Here is a 25779-nt window from a genome sequence, read left to right as displayed (position 1 = left end):
AACAGTGGCTCCCACATGATCTTCTTGAATAGTTTGAGTTTTTCTATATAAACAGTGGAGAAGGAAATCTAATTTCTACTCTAGGAAAGGAAACACAGCTAAGTGAACACTGTTAGCAAGGGCAAACATATTATCTCTGCCTGTTTGAGAATCCACTGAGCTGAACAATATCTTTTCATCAGCTGCAGTAATCTTTATTACACTCAATTTGAATCATCTGTTTAAGATTAAACATTTCTTGAAAGACACATTGCTTTTAATACTAAAGCATTTTCCATTCCATTTGCTTCATTTTAGCAAAATGCTGAATGATCTGAATGATCTGAGTCATGTTTAACATGAAGTGTAACTGAAGCACCCTGCATCCTGCAGAAGTGCTTTGTGGACTTGAATTTTTAAAGAGATCTCTGAAAAATCAAGATTAAAAAACACAAGCAAGCTATTTTGAACAAGCAGGCATAAATTTAGTACAAATAAGCCCTCATCTTTACTGGAAAACCTTTAAAGAGGTCATAAAGACAAACAAACAAAACAAATCAAAACCACTGTGCTTCAACAGCAAAATCATCTAAGATTTAGCTTAATCCTTTTAGGATCAGTAGTCTGGACAGGCAACTAAAGCAATGGATAATAAAAATAGCCAAGCACTGGTATCCAGTTATGTATCAGCATACTGATAATGGTATATAAACAATGCTAAAAGAACAGGAAAATTATTAAAGCAGAAGACAATACTTCATTTACTGTTCTGCTGGAATTCCTGCTTAGGAAGTCACTAATGCACATTCATTATAAATACTAGAAGTGAGTACAGGCAGGAACTTGCCTGTTACCCAAATGAGTATGACTAGTGCTGAATGAGTCTTTACTAATCTTTTTAAGAGCCTGAACTTCACATCTCGAAAGGCAAGATTATTTGTGAGGTTCCATTCTTACACTTAAACACAGAATCAGACACATGGAGTTCTTCCAAGAGGTCTCTGGGTTTTGGTTTCTTCTGAGCAAAAAGAATATCAGAGTAACAAAGCCCAAAGAACCTGTTTTCAACTTGGTTAGCCAACCTACCTGTACGTTGGTATGGGAATTTTATTCTCTTTTCTGGAAGAAAGAAAAGAAGAGGGGGAAAAAAAACCTAACCAAAGGAAACTAGTCCCGAGCAGTATTCTGTTCTTGTTCCAGTTGATCTGTTCAGGATTTTGTCACTGGCATTTGCTAGACCAGGAAAGACTTCTGTGTATGAAAAACAGCACACCTCCCATGGTACAGCAGGACCTCAATGCCCCTTTCTACAGAAATCACTCACAAGACTACAAGTGCTTTCCCACTCTTCCTGTCTTAGGAGTCTCAGGTGAAGAGACAGCTGCATCATGCCAACCTATTGGGAAACATTAGACATGAGGTGTGTCTTCCAAAAGGTCTGAATCAGGATTGCAATGCCCAAATCAGATGCCTAAAGTAGGGAGGTAGTCTCTATCCAGACTAGCCTTTCCCCTTCCTGAAATGCTGAAGTTACTAATTTTCCCAACTTGCCTTTTCAGTTGCTATGGATTTCTGTTAGAAAGAGGTGATACAGCAACTTAGTTTTAACAGCACCAAAAAATGCTGCAATGACAGATTCTGCTAATGGTACTGAGGAGCACTTCTGTCACATACAGAAGTTCTGTGTAGGATGGGCTTCTGTCACAGGTAAATCTAGCTGGTTTAGTAACCAACTGGAAGCTATGGCTTCTACAGAGAAAAGGCAGACTCATGACAAACCAATGGATGTGACATAGGAAAGTAACTTCTCCTTCCATTTTTACACCTTCCTCCCATCATATTTTATTCCTTGTCCTCCCACTCTATTGCAAAAATCCAAAAATTGTCATGTTATAGCTACACACCATGCCAAAGACTTGTCTGTTCTCTCTCTCTGTATGAGTTAATTATTCCCAGCAAGCTTTCTGGGGTGATAAGTCAGTAACACAAAGAAATGACAGATTAGATTTGATATTTATTTTTCTCTGCTTTTTTTAAGCACAGCTGTCAACCACACCTGAAAGAATGGAGGAAGGGGTAATCAAATGCTCTGTAGCTGGAAGCTCTAAGGATAACACCTACAAACTCTGCAACTTTCCATAAAAGGATTTCAGGTTTTGTTTTTTTTTTTGTTTTTTTTTTGCTGTATGTTTACTCAGCAACACTGTTTTAGAAGTTGCAACATTCATCTTTAAACATTAATTACCAAGGCATGATTGCTTCAAAAATCCACTGCCCCAGGCCAGGGCCTAGGAAGTGGAAAATGTAATTTCAGAAACTGATGAGAATAAATGCTGAGCCTTTTAATTGCAGGTTGGTACAAATGACTAATAGTAAAGCAAAGCTCATTTTGGATGAATCTGTTGTTCTGCACATCATATTCAAAACTTATCAGTGAGTTGCCTGGGGTTTGTTCTTTCCCCCTATTCTCTTTGTAAAAGTCAAGAAACAGATGAATTTTTGAGAGGTAGAGGAAGTACTTTTCTAAAAATACAGTAAAAAATTATTTACAAGACAGAAAGAGAGAGAGGAAAAAAGCAAGGAAGAAAGAAAAGCAGGGAGAAAGACTAAATGATACATGCAAAGTCAGGCAATAGTTGCAACAGTCATTGGACAACTGCTGTGCTCTTCTGGAACTTCATTTCAGGGTGAAGGCTGCAGCATCTATCTCCATCTCCCTCAGTTCTGCTGAAATTTACCTGGAATCACCGACAGTCTAACAATGGATCAGGCCTGCTTCATCATGTGTGGCAACACAAGATTACACGCTGCTATGACTCAACATTGCCACATCAGATGTCCCAGCCTGATGCCAACAGAACCACTGCAATAGCAATGGCATCTTCATCTCCACCCTTCTGGCCTTGTTGCTGGCAGAATGGGGACAGCCCTCTGTGAGCACCTTTGCAGGGCATCAGAAGCACTTCTTTTCACACTGAGGTAGAGAACTTGTTCATTCTAGCCCCACACTGCCACACTTGGGAAAACACATCTGATGGGAGATGTGACTCAAAACCTGATGGGTCTGAGCCTGGTTTCCTGCATGACCATAGGACAGACCATACAAACAGGCTCTGTGATGGTCCTGAAGTTGCATTGGTGCACCAAAGTTTGGTGGCCAAAAAAACTACAAATTGTGATAATCATCTTTTCTAATGCTCATGTTCCCTGGAAAACTCCAGTCTGCTTCTGAGTGCTCTCAGAAGCACTTCTGGCCTCGTTGCACTGCACAGCTTGTGCCTGCCTCCTTGGGATTGAGAGATGTCATGCCACTTCACTACCATAAGGACCTGAATCACTAGGTATACCAAAAATCTGCCTAACTCTTCATGTTTCATCCAGAGAAGAGGAGAGAAGGTGTTCATGATAATGATCAGTGCAGCCCACCTCCTCTCCCAGTTGCTATTAACAGTTTTGTACTGAAGATTTTCCCCTGTGACCTGAGAGATCTGCTTTCAAACATGCTCTGAATACCTTCTCTTGCTCATTCAGTATGCACCCTTCTGTCAAATGGGAAACAAAAGACCTCCTTCAGCTCATGGCTATCCCCACCAGGCCTGTACTGCAGACCCTTATCCACAGGCCAATTTTTGCAGGATGGCTCATGACCACACTGCTAAGAGTTTGGTCCCTACTGAGTGGACTGGCTGCAGCCACACTTCACAGTACTCAACTCACATCTCTTCTCATGACCCTGTAGTTAACAGTTAGGATTTCCTGTTTATGGGCTTGGTGGCTTTTTTCAGTTCAAAGTATGCAGAGTACTAATAGGTGTATGCTACAAGCAATCAGATCTGTGCTGTGTCAAAAAACTATAATGCCACAAAAAAATCATTGTGTGCTCTAGAAGAAGGATGGGGGAGGGCACAAATTACACTATTGCCTGACCTTGGATAATGATGAAGCACTGTCCTTGCTGAAGAAAACACATTTGGTGTCTTCCACATCTATCCTATCTGTTTGAAACAAACCTTGGAGTGCTCTACACAGGTGACTATATTCACATTCCCATTGGGGTTCCCAATGGATTTGTTCCAGAGGAGTGCTCTGACACTGATGGGTGGCAGGCATACTGACCACGGGTAGAGTATCAATGATGAGGAAACCCATTGCTGGAGAAGAACAGCAGTGCACCAAGTTCAGCCATAACATTTTTAAGCAATAGCTGTTCTATTCTGACAAGGTCCATGAAGTTCAGGAGAGGTCTCTCACTCTCCCAGACAGAACACCAAGCAGAACATCAAACCCAAGTGAAACACAACAATGTACAGTAGCCCTCAGCTGGTGTGTAAATTGGTCAGTAAGGAAAAATGACACACATTTTCCACTGCTCTCCCACACTTTAAGATAATCAAGATGAGTACTGCATTTGTAGGGTGATGTCTGGAAGCATGCAGGAGAGCACCAGGACTTGCAGTGTCTCCCATCCTCCCCTCCTTTCCCAGAAATCCAGTGGCCAGTTTCAGCTCTGTTTTATCACAGGTATGATTCAAGAGACTGAGATAAGTCTCCTGTGGCTCTGCCCTTTTGAATGTCATTGCTGCTCTATGGAAACCCAGCTGCCACTATGTTTTCCTGACTGCCTCTGAAATTACTGTCAAGGACAGAAAATGTTACTTAAATTTTAATTAATAAATTGAACACCGTGGTGTTAATTATAGCTATTTACAGGGAGTGTATGGGATTTGGAGGGCCTACCTTCTGGTGTTTTTGCACAAAGTGTTGCCTCTTCCTTTAAGCTCTAATTAGCTCGCTTTTTTCTTTTTAATAGCCAGCCTTGAAATGACTGCTCAGTAGCTCCCATTTTGCTCCTCATCAGCAGCCCTCCAGCACAGTTGCTACAGAAGGGAAGCAGCCCTGCAGTTTGCCTTGAAGGGAGCAGGTGATAAAGAATCTATCAGAAGTGGTGTAAACCAATAAAATGAATTTAAAAAAAAAGAAAAAAAAAAGAAAAAACCAAGAGTCCCAACCCCTAAACTATATTAAACAAGGAAACTATATAAGAAACCAAAAATATGGGAAGAAATAAGAAGGAACTGCAATATCTGAAACGGCTTTAAGGTCAAAAATGTTCTCTCTGTATGCAGCCCTCTTGTCCAGCTGCATATTCTGCCTTCCTGCATATGCAGAATGCCAAAAACCATCAATAGCAGATAAGCACCTAGGAAAAAGCAAGCTGTTCCAGCACAATGTCAACTGTGAAACTTGAAATAATTTCTCCTCTGCTCCTTATTTTCAACCTACATATTTCCTCCCTAGTGCTAAAACCTTTTCAAAATTTAAATGGACCCTATTACCTGTACTTCTAGCTACTCAGTTTATGCCTCTAAAGAAAAAGGGTCCTTTCAGGACATTGTTAAAGTGAAGGCACACAGTAACACACTGTGCCCAGATATGAGGAATTCATTCCAGACAGCTTCTCAATCTCATGCCACTAGATGAAAACTAATAGTGCCTAAGAACCAGCACAGAAGAGAACTTTGGGAGTTTAGGGATATTTTGGGCATTGCTTTGTTGATTTTTTTTTCTTTTTTACAAAAATGACCAACATGTTCAGTAGGCAGACCACTGCTTTCCCTCAAGTATCTGCTCCTGCCTGCTAAATGTTCACAACTGGACTGCTGCCATGGAGGGAGCAGAGGGCAGTGGTTGGAAGATGAGGGCTGGCACAGCCTCTGCAACCAGTAGCTGGCTTGGTGCCTGCCTTCTCCTTCCTACCACAGCAGTTGGCTCCAAGTGGTAGGCACAGGAGACTGGTCTGGGCTCCTGCTGAGGTGAGACAGGGTGAAGGGAGGAGGGAAGAAAATATGTTGAATTTTTTTTTTTTTTAATTTTATAACCAAAAGCAATAATGCTAGTAAGGGAAAATGGGAATCAACTTGCCAACATGGAGAGCAGGATATCTCCAAAATTTCACATGGAACCCTGTGGTTTCTGAGGTTGGAACACCACTGCCCAAATTAAGAAAGCTATCTTCCATCTCAAGAAAGGGAACATAATAGCCAGAATCACTCTTGCAGAAAAGCCTAACTTGTCTGACTCCTCAAGCACGCTCCAAAACTTTATCTACTCTCCTTTGTAGCAGAACAGCTGCACTGCCCAGGGATGCTGAGCTGAGAGCCCTCCAGCACCAAGGTGTCTCCTCACCTCATGTTTTGGCTGAAAGTGTCAGATTACAGTGCAAAACCCCTGCTCCAGGTCCACCTTTCGCATTCACAGCAATTTCCCCAAAACAGAGAAAACAAAGTATCGTCTCCTCTTCTAGGATTTAGAGTTGTGACACCTGAGAAATGCTTGCCAGCATGTGTAACAACATATCTGTTGCAAGACATAGTTTTATTGCTGAAGTGGAGAAAAGCCTGTCTGGAGACACCATGCAGGGCTGCTTTTTTTTTTTTTTAAAAAAACCCTAATTTTGTAATGAGGTAACGATCCGGCAGCTTAGAGCTTCTGCTCCAGGCAGGATTTAGCTGCCTAAAGTCCCAAGATCTCAGTGGCACCGATGACTGGTCACCCCCTAAGCCCGTCACCCGTGGGCTCAGAGGCCTGCAGCCAGGCAATGAGAGCACCGGCTTAGTTACAAGCTTAAAGGGCTGAGAGCCTTTAAGGAGGCTGAGACTCCGGATTAGCGAGGGTGTTTCCAAACGGGGCGGCGGTGCCCGCCCGGCTGGGCCGGACAAGCAGGAGCTGCCGGCAGGCTCGGGCTGCCGGTGCCACCTTCTGGACACACGCACAAGCGCTATTAACCTTCCCCTTCGGATGGAAGAACACCACGGAAAGTGGCTTCCTTTCACACCCTAATCCTGCTTTTCTGGGTTTCTGAGGGGGAGCAGCCCCAGCAAGGCGGCAGCAGCAGAATCCAAGCTGGCTGCACTGCGCATCCCACCTCCCATGGAAAAGAATATACCGCAAGCTCACAAAAATGTTCCCAGCCTTTAGTATTTCGTTTTCTTCAAGCATTTCTGTGAAACTGCCAAGCCTGGCAGAAGTAGACACAAGACTCATTTAAGAAACACCTGTGCATTTTAGGGATGAAAAGCAGGGGTATGTAAGGGCACCCATGTTAATGCCAGAAGTGCCGTCTCAGGGGCTCAGAGTATTTATTTGAGCCTGTGGAGAGGGGTCTGACTTGCCTTGGTGGCTGATTAGCTTAATAGCCACGTACGAGTGCAGATATGAAATCCTGCCATTTATGCCAACAGCAGTTGTGTTGTCACAGAGAACTGTGCCTTTTAACATACAAAACTTAAATTGTTGCATGTGGTCACACAGGTACTTCTGAGAGCAAGGCCAAGGTTAGAGAGGTCACCTCATTCTGAAACAATCCAAAATTATATCTCACATGTACAGCAGCTGCAGTCCTTTTTATTTCTTATAGAGCTGCAGATTGGGATTTGACCATTGTCTTCCAAGAGGCAAATTGGATACACAGTCCTCAAAACTGGCTTGCAGAATAAGATTGGGAACAACTTTTAGTGCAGAGAAGATGTCTCCAAGGAATGGTTTAAAGACTGCAATTAGGAGTGGTAGGCCAGAAAAAAAAGCTGTGAGGTTGGAAAAAAAATGTCTGAACCAGTAGAAAGCAAAGAGGAGCCAAAAGCCAAGCTATGGGGACAGTCAGGAAGCAGGCAGCAATAAAAAGATGCAGGCTGCAGAGTGCAGCGCTTTTGCCCCAAACTAAGATGGAACTTAAGAAATATGGACTTTGAAGCTGTCAAATGCTTGCAGCAGCTGCAAGCATGCAGCATGTAAAACAAAGGGCCTCAATTTAGCGGCAGCTTTTTTAGGGATTACCATAACACAAGACAGCGGTAAAATAGAGGCAACGGGCCTTATGAAATGTATGTGTAATAAAATGTAGTCAATAATGGAAACTCGAATGATCTAAGTATTATATAAATGCTGCTGCACTTCTTTCTATATTGCAAATGACACCTGTTTCCATTTCAGAGGACAGGGCTCAGAAGTAATGTAGAGTCAGGCTGAAGGACCCATAAAGCACATGTGCAGCAAAGGTAAAGCAATATATTTATTTCAGAATGAAATATTTTTTTAAAATTGCATTTATTCTTAAATATGTGCATAGCTATATCATAAATACTACCTGTGTGGCAATTAATGACACACTGCAGTTTTAATATTAACATGTTGCTGTTATGCAGCCCAGTTTCAGATGCTGACCCATCTAGGCTGCCAGTTTTTAAAGCTGGACTCTACCTGAGTTTAGCTACTGCACAGCAGCCCCAAATAAATGTACTGTTACTGCTTGTTTGTGCATTGGTTTCATTCAATTTCCTTTAATGTAGATTTATTAAATATAGCAATAAACTATCTTCCACAACAGTGTAATCAGAGTAACTGATGATAAGAGCAATTTATTCATGTCAAGGCCTCTAATTCCTACTGCTGTTAAGTCACAGTTCCCATAGCCCTCCAGGACACGGAAGGATAAGAACAAATCCTGCCTGAAATAAGTTTCAGCACAATCTGGGATTCTGAGCCCTGCAGAAAGGGATTTACAGATGCAGTTCTCTCTAGGACTGCTATATACTGTTGTATGATTTATAACAAAAGGCATCACCAAAGTACTTCCACTCTCACTGAGAACCATCTCTATTTATAAATTTTATCATTTCTGGTCTATACTGATTTTAAAAGCATCTTTAGCATGCAAGCAGATGTTTAATGCATTTTGACCCCAAAGCAGGAAATTTGCACAAGTATTCCCACTAGAATGTTTGTCCTTGCATGTCCATGCATTAGGGCTCTTTAAAATCTGTCCGTGTCCCTAATCTCCCTGGGGAGCATTCCCTGAATATTCAATGCTAGTCCACAGTCTGTAACAAAAGAGGGAGGAGAAAAAAAAAAAGAAAGAAAGAGGGACATAAAATAGTATTTATGCATAAAATTCAAGAGCCTTTTCACATTAAAAAAAAACATATGCACACACAAAAGCACCTCCACTACAGAGCCTGGCATTTCCACAGCAAAGATCTGACAGCACGTGCAGTTTTTCAAGTTAACTAATTTACAATAAAGGCATCAGACATCTGAGCTCCGGATGCACTCATTCAGGCAGCCAAGGCCATAAATAAAATAGAAAAGAATACTCTTACCCTACCATAGATTTTATAGAGATGTGTTGAAGTCTTAGCAGATGGGTTTTGCTGTCTCAGCTTTTACCTGTGTAACAAAATAAACACGTAAAGCTGCTGACTGGCTTCTTCAATTCAAGATCTTTGCATTTGCTCCCATATGCTCCCATGAAGATATAGCTAATTTAAACAATAAGTAAAATCCTACTCCTCAGGGAAGCTCATGGCAAAATTCCCACTGGCTCCAGCAGGCTCTGAGTGTTGCTCAACATAAATGCAATTGGTTGAACTTGGATGATAGCATAACCAATAATATAACTGATTTTATATTCTTCAGTCTACAGATTTGCCACCTCTACTGCCACCTTAACGGTTCTGCTTTTGTCCCATGGTCCCATGGAAGAACAAAACCAATGACACAGCTACTGTCAGCTGTCAGCTAGGGTTGCTGCAGCCTCAGCCCAGGCTGCCAACCAGCTCTCTCTGATGGAGAGGTGAGAAACCCTTTCTGGAATTACGACAAGATATCAAAACATTTTGTCATAACACTAACTTTGTTTTGGTCAATGTACATGGTGCTCTAACAGAGCAGAAAACTGGAATCACAAATTTGAAAAGATGGCATATGACATAGCAAACATTTCTGAGTTTCAGAAAAGTTTGCCAGTTGAAAGGTATCATCATCATCCCTCACACAGAAACATCATCATCATCCTCATCCTCATCATTCAGTCTAGCTTTTATAAACACCTGAGCATTCTTTTGCTAGCCAGTGTGCTGTTTGGGCAGATGGCATGGAAATTTTACAGTCCATTTCATCCCTGATGTCTATACACAATGCTCACTGTTAATAATGGGATAAACACACAGATACACAGATGAACATACATGTCTATACAGACATGCTAAGAGAAGAAAACATTTCTGACATGTTCTTATAAGGGAATTAAATTGGTGAAGATAGATTTCTGAGCTCAGCACATGCTAGAAGTGCATCCTCAAAACTGTGTATTTGGCTGACTTTAGGAAATATTGTGTACTTGTGAGCAACTGTGAACATCTGAGGATGGGGAAATAACAGGGAGTGGAATACACAGTCTGGGACCAAAGCCTGCATCACGAGGAAGAAACAGGGGCAACTCCAGACTTGAGAGGTAGAACAGGCAGTGCGGGGAACGGCACCAAGGAAGTTACTGGACTAATGCATGGCTTGCATGGTATCCATGGTTGGATATGTCCTTCCAGAGCTATTTTTAAGAGGCAGCACTTGACTGAAGCAGTTCTTGCAAACTAGGCTCTGCTTGTCTCTCTATGCCTTGGCTCACTCCCTACCCACAGTCCACACCCCTTTCTTCTCTAAGGACAACTCCCATATAGGGCACCCCTGATTCCAGTCACAGCACTGCTTTATAATACAGCTCAGGGAAAGATAGAGGAGGAAGAAGAGAACAAATGATGATTGATGACTCAGACTAACTAGAGAATGTGCTTAAAGCAAGTTTGTTTGACCAATGGCAGTGCTTTGCTGTTTGCTTTATCCCTTCCAGACTAGGTCATCTCAATTCCTTTTCTTCATTTAATGGTGACATAACTAAATAGCCAGGAAGAAGCTGTCTCAGCTATCATAAAAATACAGGACGTAGTAATCATAGGAGGCTACTGTCCAAGCCACGATCTCCACATTTAAGAATCTGCTGCTCTGTAATTCTGAAGAACACATTTATTAGCAAAATTCTGTTTCTATAAGCTGCAAATCAAGACATAGCTTCCTTCAGCATTGTACCAGATTTCTGAATCGTGAGCCTGAGATTTTGCTTTACAAATAAAATTGCTTGCTCAACTGCAGAACACTTAAGTCTTCTTTTTCTACAACTACTTCTTAGTCTTAAACCAGAACTAAACAGTTCTGGAATTATACACGCACCTAAAGTCCTCTTAGTATCTACCAGATTCAGTATAAACACATAATGATGAGTTTCTAAGTCTGGTATCTGCTCAATTAGCAGCATTTTCAGTATCTGGCTACTTTGCAACACTTGGCAGCTAAGTAAAGCATGTCTACCGCACAGTCAGATATGTGGATTTTTTTTGTTTTGGGTGGTGGCAGTACTAGAGGTTTCCCCAATATCCCTTATTTCAAAGCGGGAAAAAAACAACAATGGCCAGCTCTGTACCAAACCACAGGTCAACAGATTTCAATGGTCCAAGGTTAAAACTGGCCTCCAGCTAGCTGCACAGACCTATCCCATAGGTATTAAACAGGAAACTTTTAAACCTTAAAAATATTTACACTTATGTGACTTACCCTTGTAAAACGATTTTTATCATGTACATGAAGACTAGAAGCTTTCCTCCTTTGAAATGTTTGTGTCTGACACTTTCCCTAAAGCACAGCAAGTCTGTGTTTTTCTCTGTTGCACAGGCTGTGGGTTGAGTTTTGTTTTGCTGTTCTTTTTTCTTTCACAAATCAAGCTGTCAGCAGCACGGGAAGTAATTCTGTAACTGGAACACATAAGAGCTCTGTTCTGAGACTGCATTGCTGCCCCCAGTAAAGTTACCCTTGGAAACAAGAGCACTTGAGAATATCTTAGCACAGAGTGAAAGGTTTTTTGCTATGGTTTATTTAACTGAAAAGGAAAAACATAATTCAAGAAAAAAGCTCCAGAGCTTAGAGATACTAAAAGTATACAGTCTCTCCTGAGCTTCCTGCTACTGCAGGTCACAACCTCTAAAGATCACTGTGTTTGAATATCCATTTCTGTAGGGACAGTGCTTTTGAGCTGGGAGATAAACCTAGTTTTCTTGGACTGATACGAAAGCTAAACAATAATACACGCTCCTCTCCTACTACACAAACACTCCCAAAACTAAGGAGTCCAGTCCAATACCAAAGGGCCATGCTGTGTACAGCTGACTGCCATATGAATTGCTTTAGCCTGCTATTAATTTCTTCCTCTGCTCCTTTATGACTGCCCCATATCATAGCTGCTAGATGTTCTCTCCACATGTCCAGGCTTCAACCCCAGCAGATCCATCTCATCTGTCCCCAGATGCCACATCTAGCCACCACAGCCCAGGTGGCCCAGTTTACCTAACCTCCATCTCCTGCAGGGCCCTGGAGCCTATCTCCATCATCAGATGCACTGTGCTTACCCAGCCCAGCCATGCAATTAGCAGTGCAGCTGCACAGCCACCAACCTGCCAGCACACATGTGGCAGACCACTTCTTGGCAACTATTAATCACATATTGCATAAGAAACAGTCCCTTAATGCAGGCAAGTCTTTCCACTCCCAAATCATGTAAAAGACATAAAAGCTTTTGGCCATGCAGAAAAGTGAACAAAATGAGTAGTAATTAACTCTCATGACTACAAAGGCTTACAACTTCAGCACTTGCAAAGGGGATTGGAGGCAGCTGAGCTGAGAAAGAACTGTAGCAGAACAAGTATTTGCCTGGGAGCAAACACTGCCTGAGTGCTTATTTTAGAATGAATAGTCATGTTAGTTAACCAGAGCTAACTTTTGAACAAATAGCTCATGTTACAGCATACCGAGGTACACTAGATGCATCCTTTGATGTACTAACTGACAACCTACTGCTGATTTTTTTCAGAAATTAAAAAAAAACACATGATTTATCAACTTCATAGCTGATTCTAGGTTTTGGCACAGTCTTTTCACAGATTAATGGAAACAAACCTAAAATGGATTTAATCATTGCAGAATGAGATATTTATATTCAGCAAGAGCACATGGTTTGCAAATTAAAAAAAAAGGAACCAAACAAAGTTTTTCTGTAAATCAACATGTGTGACTGTTCCTCACTATCTCAGGACAGGCAAATTTTGGTACACTATACGTCCTTGGTGTTTCTGACCTTTCAGCACAACTGCAGCCTCTAAGCACCAGGAATTGGCCTGCTGTTCAGCAGCATACTATGCAGCCTGACACACCCTTCATGCCACCTACTTAAAATACCAGTGTGGACAACTAATATGACTCCCATGGTTTTCAAGAAGAATGGGAAGAGAGCTGGGATTTGGGGAGTGACTTATAAAGCAGAAAAAATTAATCCCAAAAATATTAAGTAAAATGTGTTCTGATTATTACCATGAAAATAAACACATCTAATCTGGAAACATGTGAATTCAGGAGTAAAAAATTCTTTTCTATATGAACTACTTCACACTGGTCATAAACTTAAGGGATTTGACAGGGATTGAAGATTCACTTGTCAGCTGCTATGTCCTTAAATTAGCTTCATAACATCCATACTGACTGAAGGAGTATATGTTCCCAATTTAGCAAATCAGGCTGTCTATGTCCAGGTTTCACTGTAACTCTGAAGACCTGAAAAATAGTATTAAATGCATTGATTCTTCTGTCCCCTAGTAGACATAATCTACTATGTAAATTTTCTTCTGTCCTGGCTGTTGTGGAATGGACAACAAAATTATTAACCTAAATTCCAGAAGCTGCATAAAGTGTATCTGGCTCTTCACAATCTTTTGAGGAGAAATTCACATACCAAAACCCATAGGTCTGCTATGACCTGTTCCTGTATCTCCTATTTTACTTCAGGTCCCCAGGAAAATTCACCACATACATTCATTCACAACTCCACATCCATACCACAGTTTGGTATGGATGGCCTTGTTTGCAAAGCACTTGACAGAACTTAGGGCTTCACTGCCACAGACAACTCAGACCCTGACTGTTTAACCCAGCCAAAACTTCTTCACCCCTGTTTTACACTCCCACCTGTAATGTGGAGATGATAAAATTCTTCAACCTTTCCAACTAAATATTCTTCTGCTTTTTAAATGGTACATCCTTAGGACAGAGGATCAACCACATACTTACCCAGAACCCAGCACAAATTACTCTCTGATTTAATTCTTTGGGATCTCTGGGTAAGAATCAGCCCCAAAGATGTCAACCAGCCTTTCTTTAATAGCAGTTTTAAAGTACAAACCAACTGTAAATCAGACCAGGCAGATTCTCACTTTGGGTCATTAGGTTTACCTCATTTCCATTCTCCTGTCTTTCTATGCTCTCAGTGATTCCAGGCAAGTTTCTTGCTGATCTCTTACAATTGTTTTTGCCATCTTACACTATTGGAGCCATGCAAGAAACTGTCGTAACAATACTAACTGCTCAGCTTTGACAGGACATAGCTATTTTTACTGGATTACTTTTCTGGCACAGGATTTAAAGCACCAAATTATTTGACACCTGTAATTTTATACTTGGAATAACACAAGGTATTCATACTTCTTTTGTAATGTAACACAAAAGCAAACTCTACATATATTCTCATCCCAGTGCTGCTGTCTGACAGCTATTTGCCCAAGGAGAAAAAAAGTACTGTTACATTACAGAATGTGTGGAAAAGTAAAAGCTATGGAAAAGAAATCATTAAATAGCTAACTTATTCCCCTGCTAGCACTAGACTGTTCCCTGCAGCATGTTTCATAGTGTTTTGTCCAGTCTGGTTTTACAAGTTTCACATTACTTTCATTTATATATTTAATACAGCATCAAGTCCAATGTGGTTTGGTGCTGCTTATTTTCCTTGTCTTTCAACTACAAGACTCAGTGCTAGACCAGCTGTTCATATAGAGTCAGCTCCAAAACTACTGAAAAAATATCTGGACTCTTTCCACTGACTTCAACAGGCTTTGGATCAGGCTCAGGAAAAGACGACGAATACATTTCATGTAAGACTAAGCAGGTTACAGTCAGCAAAGTATAAAGAGGATTAGATGTGTATGATCCAAAGGCACGTTACTCTGTGTGCTGAAATGCCTGCCTAACACACTTTCACTTTCATGGAGAGAAAGGGACAGATTCATTTCTGGTGCTCTGCCACTAAGTCAATGCTACCATGCAAATAATGAGTGTGATCTGGAATCCACCCAGTTAACCTCATTACAACTGGGATTTTCCTACACTAGAGGTGAGAAATTTTATTTTCTAAAATTGCAAAACCAGTAAACAAATCATAGAATAATTGAATGGTCTGCATTGGAAGGGACCTTAAAGGTTCCAACCCCTCTCCTCCCGCCATGGGCTTTTTTGCTTTTCAGTAAAGTTTGGGTCTTTAGAGACTCTATGAAATGAGTATCATGAAAAACACAATGGATCTTGTCACTGTGAAGGAAGGACAAACTCTCTTTTACTTCAGAACATAAAATGGGTCATATTTGGTTTAAGACACACATATCTAGACCTTGACTTTCTGTCACCAAAACAGATGGGCAACCCCAAACCAATTTGTGCATATTTTATGGAGTACTGATACTACAACATCCCTTGACTGTGTACGCTTTGCGAGCATGATTTCTGAAAGCTAGGATGCCTCTTATCAGGGATTATTCTACCAGTGGGGGATTTATTCTGAACAATACCATCAAATAAAGATGGTGGTGAGCAGTTATTCTTCCCACCCTTTCTAAGTTCACAGTAAGACATGTCAGTGTTAGGGATGTTCTCAGCTGCTGAGAATGCTTTAATCAACCACTTTTTTTTCTGTTCCTTCTGTTCCCTAGGGACAGGGGACTTCATGGCAACGCTTTGTTGTAAAATGTGTACAGTTATAACCTACGCTAAAAGTATGCCATTAATGAACAAACACTGGGTGTGTGTGTGTGTGTGTCAGGCAGATGAGAATGTTCTTTTGATCTTCTGAGCTCTACTACTGCGGCAGATGGGTGTCTAAACTGCTTTATTAATGCACTGAAGTCTTCTATCATTTCTCACACAATACTAAGGAAAAATCAGAATTTAATCATGGTATGAGTTTACGTTCGGACAGTTCAAATCTAGCTGGAAGTAGGGGGAAAAAGAAAATTATTTCTTTAGCTCTTCATTTTCAAGAGCGGTGGGAGGAATATTTCATGTGCTTGACACTGAGGCAGCCAACAGAAGCTTCTCAAATGTCTGTTTAATTTCAAAGCAGTTTCCACACAACATGGGAGGTGCATTTAGCTTTAGGTAAAATTTTGAAATTAATTCAACAGAGCAAGGTAATGGATTCAAAGTATTTCTGAGGATAACACAGAATCAGAATAAGCATGTTTAAAAATCATAAAGGTTTATGAATACAATTATAGCAATGTTTTTAGCCTCCAACATATGAATAGCAGTGAAAAACAACCCAACTGGTGTGAGACCACCGAAACATATCGAAGAAAGTTTATATGCAAATGCCTGTTGGAAAGCAATGTAGAAAATCCTTGATAACTCTTCTAAATACATTATTCTAATGTGGTGGCATGATGAAAGACTGAATCCAACTAAATTTTCCCAGACTGAATGACATTTCCAAGGAGAAGAAAAAAAGAGGCAATGGACCTCTGTTCTGTAAAAGAAACAAAACAAATTACCACTTCACAGGCAGCTAAGTTGATCTATCAAGTCACTTGAAAAAGCGAAAGGTCAGGTCTCTCAATCTCTTTGTCATTCTCTCAGCCGCAGCTGCAACATCTCATACTCCCCTGATCATACAATCACAGAAATCATTTGGGTTGGAAGGGACTTCAAAGATCACCTAGTTCCAAACCCCCTGCCATGGCCAGGGATGCTACCCAGTAGATCAGGATGCTGAAGCCCCATCCAATCTGGGCTTGAATACTTTCATGGAGGGAGCATCTCTCTGGACAACCTGTTCTAATTTTTTAACATCCTCACATTCTTATGTGAGGATGTTAAGAAATTGATATCTTATGTAAACCTACTCTCAGTTTAAAACTATCCCCCTTTGTCCTATCATCACAAGCCCTTGTCAAAAGTCCCTCTCCAGCTTTTTAAAGGTCCCCTTCAGGTACAGGAAAGCTGCTCAAAGGTGTCCCTGGAGTTTTCTCTTCTCTAGGCAGAACATCTCCAACTCTGTCAGCCTGTCGTCACAGGAGGATACCTCTCCAGCCCTCTGAGGATCTTTATCGCCCTCCTCTGGATTTTTCAAACAGGTCTATGTCCTTTTTATGTTGGACATAACATTTTACGTAGGGTCTCATGAGAACAGATTCGAGAGGCAGAATCCCCTCCCTGGCCCTGCTGGCTACGCTGCTTTGGATGCAGCCCGGGACATGATTGGATCTTTGGGCTGCAAGTGTACATTGAGTCATGTCAAACTTTTTGTCAACCAACACCCCCAACTCCTTCTCCACAGGGCTGCTCTCCATCCATTTTCTGCTCAGCCTATTTGTGTTTGGGATTGCTCCAACCTTTCTGCAGCACTTTGCACTTGGCCATGTTGGACTTCTTGCGGTTCACACAGGCTTAACTCTCAAGCATGCCAAGTGTCATCGCTTCCCTCCACACCTCACAGCTTGGTGTCATTGGCAAATTTGCTGATCCTCTACCTCCTATCTGTCATTTACTCAGCTATTTACGTCACTATGCCAGAGAAACCTACCCACCTTCCTACTGTTTTTCTTCCAGGCTAATAGGTCAAAGTGGCTAAGGGAGAGATCCAACACATCAGAACCAGAGCATGGTAAGCAGCAGAATTACCAAGACCAAAGACTCCTGAGGAGAGAAAAAGGACTGGGGACTACCATGTCTCTCTTCTGTGCAAACTGAAATTTTCTGAGGGCGTATCATGGAAGAACTGTCTCATTCCAAGGACTTGTTATTAGAAGGGAAGGGGCAATTGACAGGAGAGGTAGAACAAGTAAGGGTCCTGTTCTTTGGAGGAGTGTGTATATCAGGGTGCAAACTAGAATGGTAAAAATCCCATAGGTCTGCAGAGGATTTCATGGGTAAGGAAAACCATGTATATAGGCAGCAGCTGCAACTCACAGGAACAGGAGATGTATAGTCCATCTGCAAATAACTATGTAGTTCCCCCATGAAAGAATGGGCCTGACTGCACAGCCACGTCTACACCAAGTCTGCTGTTTCTGATGTGTTGCACTTCATATGCACGGCTGGACAGCACAGCACACACACAGAGCTGCTCCTGTGAGGGGCTTCATGTCCTGTAACTGCTGTGCATGCTTGCAGTGCTGACATCGAGTTCCCAGGCATGCAGCAACCATCCCAGAAGAATCTACTCTCTATAGCTACCACATATCTGAAAAGCCCAGACAAATTTATGAAGCCCTCAAAATCTGCCTAAATATGGTTTCCAGGTGCAAAGAGTAAATGTGCCTGGGAAAAGGAAGACTCTAACATCCAGGAAGTCCTTCGCTACCTGCACAAAAGCAAATATAGGACACCAAAAGTTTAGGAACACCTGTTCTAATGAAGTGAAGGCAGGACTGCAGCTTAAATTCTTCCTCTGTCTTCTCTACTGACTTGATTTACCACAATTACATTTGACAATGAATTTGAGAGGACATGCTTTCATGTAATGGAAACAGAAGAGATGTGTTGAATTTCAGTTTCACAAATGCGCGTGTTACTGATGCCATTACAAAAGCTGCATAAGGAGCTCACTTCAGGTCTAGACACCCAAGAAGAAAATAACTGTAAACAAGTAAGAGGCTATTCAGTAAGATGAGAATCCACCCTTCTCTCTCCTTTAAATGGCATTGGCTTATAAAATTAATTCTTTACATGCCTCACAGAGACACAGTACTTAATGTATGTTAACTGCTTTGCCATTCTGATGGAAGACATCATACTATTGTGCATAACGATTAATACAGTGTAAAAGTGATGCCATTGGTGTTGCTTAAGCAGAATGCTGAGAGGATATCTATTCAGGTTCGGACTTAAAAAGAGGAATGGAGATGGGAAAGGTTTAGGAAAACTATTCAAAACTCAGCCTAGAGAAAAAGGGAGAACTGGGAAGGAGAAGAACTAAAACATTTTTTCAGAGGTATTTACTGTGTGATGTGCATTAATTCCTGCAAAACTGAAGTCTAAGTACTACAGCAAAATCCTGGCTCCAATCAAGTACACGGAAAATGTTTCACTGACTTCAGTGAGGTGAAGATTGTTCATTTTTGTCATAATTTCCAAAAGATGCATCCCATATGCAGGTTTGCAACTTTTCTTGGTTCCTTGTTTATAGTTTAGGTTCAGGAAATAACCTCATCAAGATCAGGCATGCTCACCATGTAGAGGCAACTGCTCAGCTTTTAATCTTTCTACTACATCCCACACTTGGAATAAACCTTTCCATAGTGTTAATGAACTTGGATTTGAGCTACCTTTCTAAGCTCGTGGCAAAACTCCAATTAAATGGAAGCTCTGTGGAGATTACTGTAGATTTTGTAATAAATGTGGGAAGCAAACATCCTGTGTTTAACAGTATATACCCCTGGAGTTAACTCATTTACTCAGAAGCCTGTGGAATTTTCACTGGACAAACAAAACACATTCCAAACTCTCAAAGTAACAGAAATTTAGGCAATTTATTTTTTTAAGCATTAGTCCTTCATACCTAACAAGATTAATATTCAGAGAAACAAGTTCCTCACCACTTCTGGATAAGGCAGAGTTAATTCAACTGAAAGCTTTGCACCTGTGAGACTCAAAGGAGAAAGGTTAAAACCAGTAGCAAGGGAGAGGCACCAAAATTTGAGAGAAGATACTTGTGAGCTTCCAGTATTAAGAAAAGTAATTTTAAGGCAGAAGCCTACAGCTACTTTAGGTAGGAAACTAAGTGAAAATGTTCTAGGCTTCAAATTTTGATATATTTTTGTTTGACAAGGATTGAAGACTGTTATGTGGCGTATATGGGGATCTTGGTAAGCTATTGATTACCCTTTTCCAAGCGGTGTGTGATGGCTTCAATCTTCTTAATGCATCCCTATTCAGCACAGGAAATCTTTAAAGTACTATTTATTCTAAAGCACTGTTAAGATGGGCTGTCTAACCACGCTACGTGTAGAAATGTACTACAGCACTTGTGGAGCAGTTTTGTGCCTATGTAACTGCTAGACCAAATGCAATGATCAAGTTGCACATAGCAGCTCTCCCTTTCACTTGTGCTAGCATGCTATATGTTTTTAACTGTTGTGCAAGCTCTGAAGCACGTAGGCTTGTAGTTTTCTCTCTCAGTGCTTGTACAGCTGTATCCACAAATGCATCTGTCCAGTAAAATCCAAGGAAATGTTCCTGGATGCCAGGATTAAGCTAGATAGCTGCAGCTCTAATAACTCACATGTAGCTCACATTGTAGTTCTAAGTGCCGACAGTTGCTTTCCAGTCCTAGTAGAATAAGCAACATCATTCTTCCATCTAAACTCAGTAGTCAAAATGTGTTGGTGTATGAACTACATCATGTTGCTGCTCTCAGATTCTTAAGGACAGACGGTATTAAGGTGCCAAGGCAAAAATTCAAGCCTAAATATTTTATTGACTAGAAGTTAAATGTGTGATAAGTAATGCAAAGACAGTGCTTGTAGATAGGCTATGTCTCCTTCATCAGAATGCTCATTAGTAAGATACTTAGTGGACAACCAGTACTACCAAGGCCACTGAAGGGATGCTAACTATGTATTTTGAAGAGGTTTTAATTTTGTGGAGGAGCCAGAAGAAAAATATACCAGAAATCAGAGTAAGCAAGGCTATATGTAAGAACTTAGTGATGTCTGTATTGTACTGACAAGACATGAAGGATTTTCAAGAAAATTGTGTTCCTCATTTTTATACCTCAGGAAAAAAACACCATCCTTTTAAATAAGGTATTTCATGGCTTGTTTTCCTCACTGCGTGTCCATCTGAATTATCCTTGACTCTTTACCTGGCAAGGTCTATCCTTCCCTTACTGGTTACACTTCTCCCAGAAGGCTGAATAGCAGCCCAGCAGCAATCTCTAATAAAACCACACCTGCATGGAAAGTATCTGAATTTCCTCGAAGCTTATCAAATGAATCCTAATCACTCTTATCTCACATGTTTTCCAGAGCAGGTTTTTGCAGTTCTCTAACCTTTTAACTTTTGTTTATGTGCCTGGTTTTAATGTTAAAACTTCTTTCATGGTTCTCTTCTGCCATGACAGGACAAATCTACTTATTTTTATCTCTGGCAAGACTTGCATTCCTTCTACTTACTTATAACCTGCCAAACTGAACTATCTGTATGCATAAAAGCCTCAGTACTCCAAGTATCCTTTTATTTTAGCCTACCTCCCAGGTACCCTACATACATTTCCCAGCCTCAGGTGATGGATCCCTCATCTTACACCAAAATTAATGTTGTTCAATGACTATGTTTTTTTGGTCAGCCTGGATCTTGGTGTATCACCCTATGTTTACACCTTCGGTTTCTGGTGTTCGCCAATACCAAGCAACCAGTTGTAGAGGCTCCTGTAGCCTGCTAAAGAGTGAAAATGAGTGCTGTGAGGCCTTTTAGGACTGCTTCAGACTTCTGTTGGATCAAGTTTCCTTAAGGATATTCCTATATCTTATGTGTTTTTCTTCTGGGGGAGTTCAAGATATCAATTTTAATTAATTTAATGCTAGACTGGATTCTTAAAATTTTTGCTGGCTGTGTCTGTATCAGGAATAAGCATGAGTCTGCAAATGAAAATATCTGATGCTGAGGGCTGTGTTCCCACTATGGGTTCTGTGTGTGTGGTTGGTTTAGGTCTTGCCTGGCCTCACGGACTTTACCACCATTGAGTTGCAGAGAGTGTTGAGCATTCACTGGTGGTGCAGCCTCTGGTCATCCATCTGAAAACTTCATGTTCAAATCAAAGTGCAGTACATGGAGACAATCTGCTTCAAACCCACGCTCTTGGCTCTCTCTTACTTAACACCATCAAAGTGAGAATCTGCACTAGTGCTGGCGCACAGATCAACACCTGTCAGACAGTCTGGGAGATTACTGTTGCCATTAATGAACTTAATCCACATCTGGAGAAGGCATACAGGGATGTGGAAGATTTCTATCTCTTTGTTACTTAATGGGAGAAGCTTACAAAGCCAATCTTCAAAGCAGATACAGCTACAGATAGGAAAAAAGAAAACATTCCCTCTTCACTTGCCTCCAGTTTGATCTATAAGAGGTCTAATATCTTGATGGCAGAATACATTTTGAAGTAATGGATAATTGGGCTTACTATGTTTAGTGTAGTGATCAAATTAATAGCAGGACTGACTTTTTATTTGGTGAAGGGAGGGGTAAGAAAGGCAGGGCAAAGCCCCTATTATCTGCTGTGTACTGAAGATATGCAGAGTACTCTCAGAGAGCTCTGGAAATAGGGACTATGTATTTTAGCTGGTGGTATGCTATGCAAACACTTAGGAAAAACACTTAAACATCAAGAAAAGCAAATTACTCTGCCCTGCGGGAAGGGGGTTGGGGTGGTTAAATTCAACTGCTATTACTGCTGTGCAGTTGTTAAAAAACCACCACTGCACCACAGCAGATGCTAGAAGACAAACAATAAAATACCTGGTGATGCTTTTTCAAATTGCTCACAACAGGCTCACAGACTGAACTATGCTGAACTGATAACTTTAAATTTTACTAACATATTCCAATATTCTTGTGTATCAGGTAGCTTTTCAGAAGCATACTCTCAAGAACTTTCTATTCCTTGCAATATGCTGAGCAGAAAAAAGTAAAACTGCATTTTCAAGGGGTTAGCTCCCACACTAGCCTGATGGTCATATAACTGCTCCTCCCAGAAACGGAGACATAACGTAGTCCTTTTCTGCATCCTCCTCAGTTACGCAAAATCACAGCTCAAAACTGTAGACTGAGTCACTAACATCAGCACAGAGAAATAGAAAAATCCAGCTAGTGCCTTTCTTCCCCCTCTACCCTCCCACTTGCTTGAATATGCAAGCTTTTCAAGGTAGGTGTTCACACACATCACTTGTTGACTTGTGTTTTAGTGCCACTTGTACAGCTGGGAGTTGGACAAGCAGGGAGATCTACACATAAAAGTTGTCCAGAGCTGAGGCAGCCACCCTTCAGATCTGCGTCTAGAGCCTCCTCCTAATTCCCAGAACCACAAGCTGGGCTGCTACCAAACCATCCTCAGAGCCGCTCTGAGGGCTGTGCTGCAGCCTGGGTAAGGCAGCACAGGCACATGGAGCAAAAGCTGCTGTGCAGCAGCAATGCTCACGCAGGGGGAGCTGGGCTGCTTAACAGACAAGATGCAGTCACGAGTGCTGTCTAAAGGTACAAAAGAAAGGCCAAGTAAGTGCCCTAACAGCCACACTGCTTAGGGAGGGTGTGAATGGGCCCATCTCTTTGTGTGAGCTCCAACTCTCAAGGTATCTTAAGTGTAGTGAAAACAACCCCCAGCATCAGCTCTTCTTCCTGCTTGATTTTATGTTGTGGTCACAGCTGCAAAGGTAAGGATGTTATTTTGCTCCTCTGGCATTGAGTCAAAACCCAGAAGTTTGTATTAGAAAAGTGGCCTGGAAAATACTGTGTTAACAGACATGCAAAGCCTCTGACTTCTGGGGAATAACCAGCTTTAAGTAAAATACTTTCAGCAATAATCCATGCACACTTCATTAATTTCAGAAATGCAACAGCAAAGTACTACTTAGAAAAAGTTGTAAGATACTAATGAAGGCTTTGGGGTTTATTTTTATTTTTAATCCCAAAAGCTGCTTATCTCCCTCCTCCATGTTTTTTCATTCAATTTACAGTAGTCTAAGTTAAAGCTCATCTAATAAAAAAAATGACACATTAAGTTCGGCTAACCTCTTCACCCCCCTCTTGAAAAGAATACTTGCTTCCTTGGGGAATAAATGCAACAACTTTACAATTGGTACATTGCTTGTTTAAAATAACTTTCCTTTGCACTTTGTGTTTAATGGAATTTGGCTGATCTGGGCTATTTCAGCACTTAAATAATTGAGACAGCAAGGGCAGCAATTTTTGCCAAGTCTTAAATAGCACAAGGATCTCTAGGAAGAAAGGCAGCATTTTGTTATCTTTCAACATGCAGTCATCTTTCTCTACCACACCCCCAGTCAAGTTCGAGAACCCTTGACACGGGCCACTGCATGATATGGAACACCGGTTTACTGTTCAAATATGAGTCAAAGCTTAGACTCAAAACAAAGAGTAGCTGCAGTTTAATACTGGATTTAAGTACAGGTCTGAGGAGTTGCTGCTGGAATGGAGGTGCTCATGCCACTTATCCCGTCCTGCTGCTGGGCTGTGCAGCTGCAGTGCTAGCCATGTCTAGAAAGCATTGATACACTGGAAAAACCAACTTTCAAAAAGCCAGCTGATCCCTAATCCGGACGCAAGAGGTACAGCACGATGTACAGCTGTGCGGTTGAACAGGGCCACCTTGCTGCCGCAGCCCGCTATTACTCCAGCCTTTGAGGCTGTACTAGGAATTTTTGAAATTTGTTTCAACACTTCATTTCATAAAAAATGTCTCTAAAAGCAACCCAGACCACTCTTCGAGTTACATGCTGTCTTTTTGCACTTAAAGAGTTCATGTGAATGAGCAGAAAGAAACCAAGTAGGCTGGAAAGCAGGAGCAACCAGCGTCCCTGATAAGAAGGTACAGGGGAAATGATATTTGCTTCAGTGATCAGAGCAGACTTCAACAGGGAAGTTCCAATCTTTATAGAGAATCATAATAATCCCTTTCCTTTGCAGTGTTTGAACATTAGACCTGCTCAAGACAACCCAACTGCTTCACCAGCTGTACCTGAATAACAAAGTAAATCTGATTCCTTACTACGTGGATGAGTCACTGCAAACAACTTGCTTTATGTGGAAATCGCCCTACCTCGCCACGTTTCTCCGGGATGTGCTCCGGTCAGCGAGTTCCCCACAATACAGGGCACCGCGGGCCTGCGCCTGTTTAAGCAACAAGAGATCTTTCCTGCCGCAGTCGTGATTACTCTCTGCGCATCAGGTTTCCTTTGTAGCTTCCTAGATAAATTTGCCTCGCACTCCTCTTCCGACGGCGGCTGAGAAGTGTCTTAAGTACAAGTACCACCAACAGGGCCGAGAGGAAACGTGCCCAGGCTCTCGGGGCAGTGAGCGAGCCCCGCCCGCCTCACGGCACTGGTGCCCCCACCGCGCTTCCACCGCTCCGCGCCCCGGTCTGACCCCGCCGCCCTTGCAAGCGCCCGCCGCTCCCCGCAGCCGCCGCGGAGCTGCCGTGGTCGGGACTCCCCCGATACCAACCCCCTCCTGCACCTCTTTCCGCCCCCCGGGGCCATTCTGCGCCGGCCCGAGCCCGCCGGGAGGGGCGGTGAGGCTCGCTCGGGTGCGGCGGTGCGGACGGGAGCGGCGGCCGGGACGCCCTGGCCGAGCCCCGGCCTCGGCCGCCCGCCCCACTCACGGCAGCCGCGGTCGCGCCGGGCTCCGGCGGGCGCCGTGGGGGCCGCCATTGCTGCGGCGCCGGTGGGGAGCGGCAGGGGGCGATGGCGGGAGGCGCTGCGAATGGCGGAGAGGAGGAGACACTGTTAGGGCAGCGCCTGGCTCGGAAAGGACCCGCGGGGATCATCGAGTGCGACTCCTGCCTCTGCACACGACGGCCCCGGCAGTCCATGTGCCTGAGAGCGTTGTCCAGACGCTTATTGAACTGTGTCAGGCTTGGTGCTGCGACCACTTCCCTGGGGAGCCTGTTCCAGTGTCCAACCACCCTGTGGGGAAAGAACTTTATTCCAATATCCAACCTAAATCGCCCGATAAGACTCCAGGATCATGTCACCAGAGAAAAGACATCAGTACCTGTCCCTCCTTTTCCCTTCACAAGGAAATTGTAGACAC

At 42.2% G+C, this 25779-nt stretch overlaps 1 protein-coding gene across 2 annotated transcripts in view; it reads right to left on the bottom strand.

The window, feature by feature from the left end:
* Positions 1 to 25573, bottom strand: part of COA1 (cytochrome c oxidase assembly factor 1) — a 52388-nt gene extending 26815 nt beyond the window's left edge. Inside the window, exon 1 of one of the 2 annotated variants that reach the window (XM_072925933.1) lies at positions 25349 to 25573. In XM_072925933.1, coding sequence (XP_072782034.1) covers positions 25349 to 25558 — 210 coding nt within the window. In that variant the 5' untranslated portion in view covers positions 25559 to 25573. The other variant, XM_072925934.1, reaches the window with a different exon arrangement.
* Between the last annotated feature and the right edge of the window lie 206 nt (positions 25574 to 25779).

Source organism: Taeniopygia guttata, chromosome 2, assembly GCF_048771995.1.
Source record: "Taeniopygia guttata chromosome 2, bTaeGut7.mat, whole genome shotgun sequence".
In the NCBI taxonomy this organism is placed as follows: Eukaryota; Metazoa; Chordata; class Aves; order Passeriformes; family Estrildidae; genus Taeniopygia; species Taeniopygia guttata.
This window is presented reverse-complemented; position numbering and strand designations above follow the sequence as displayed.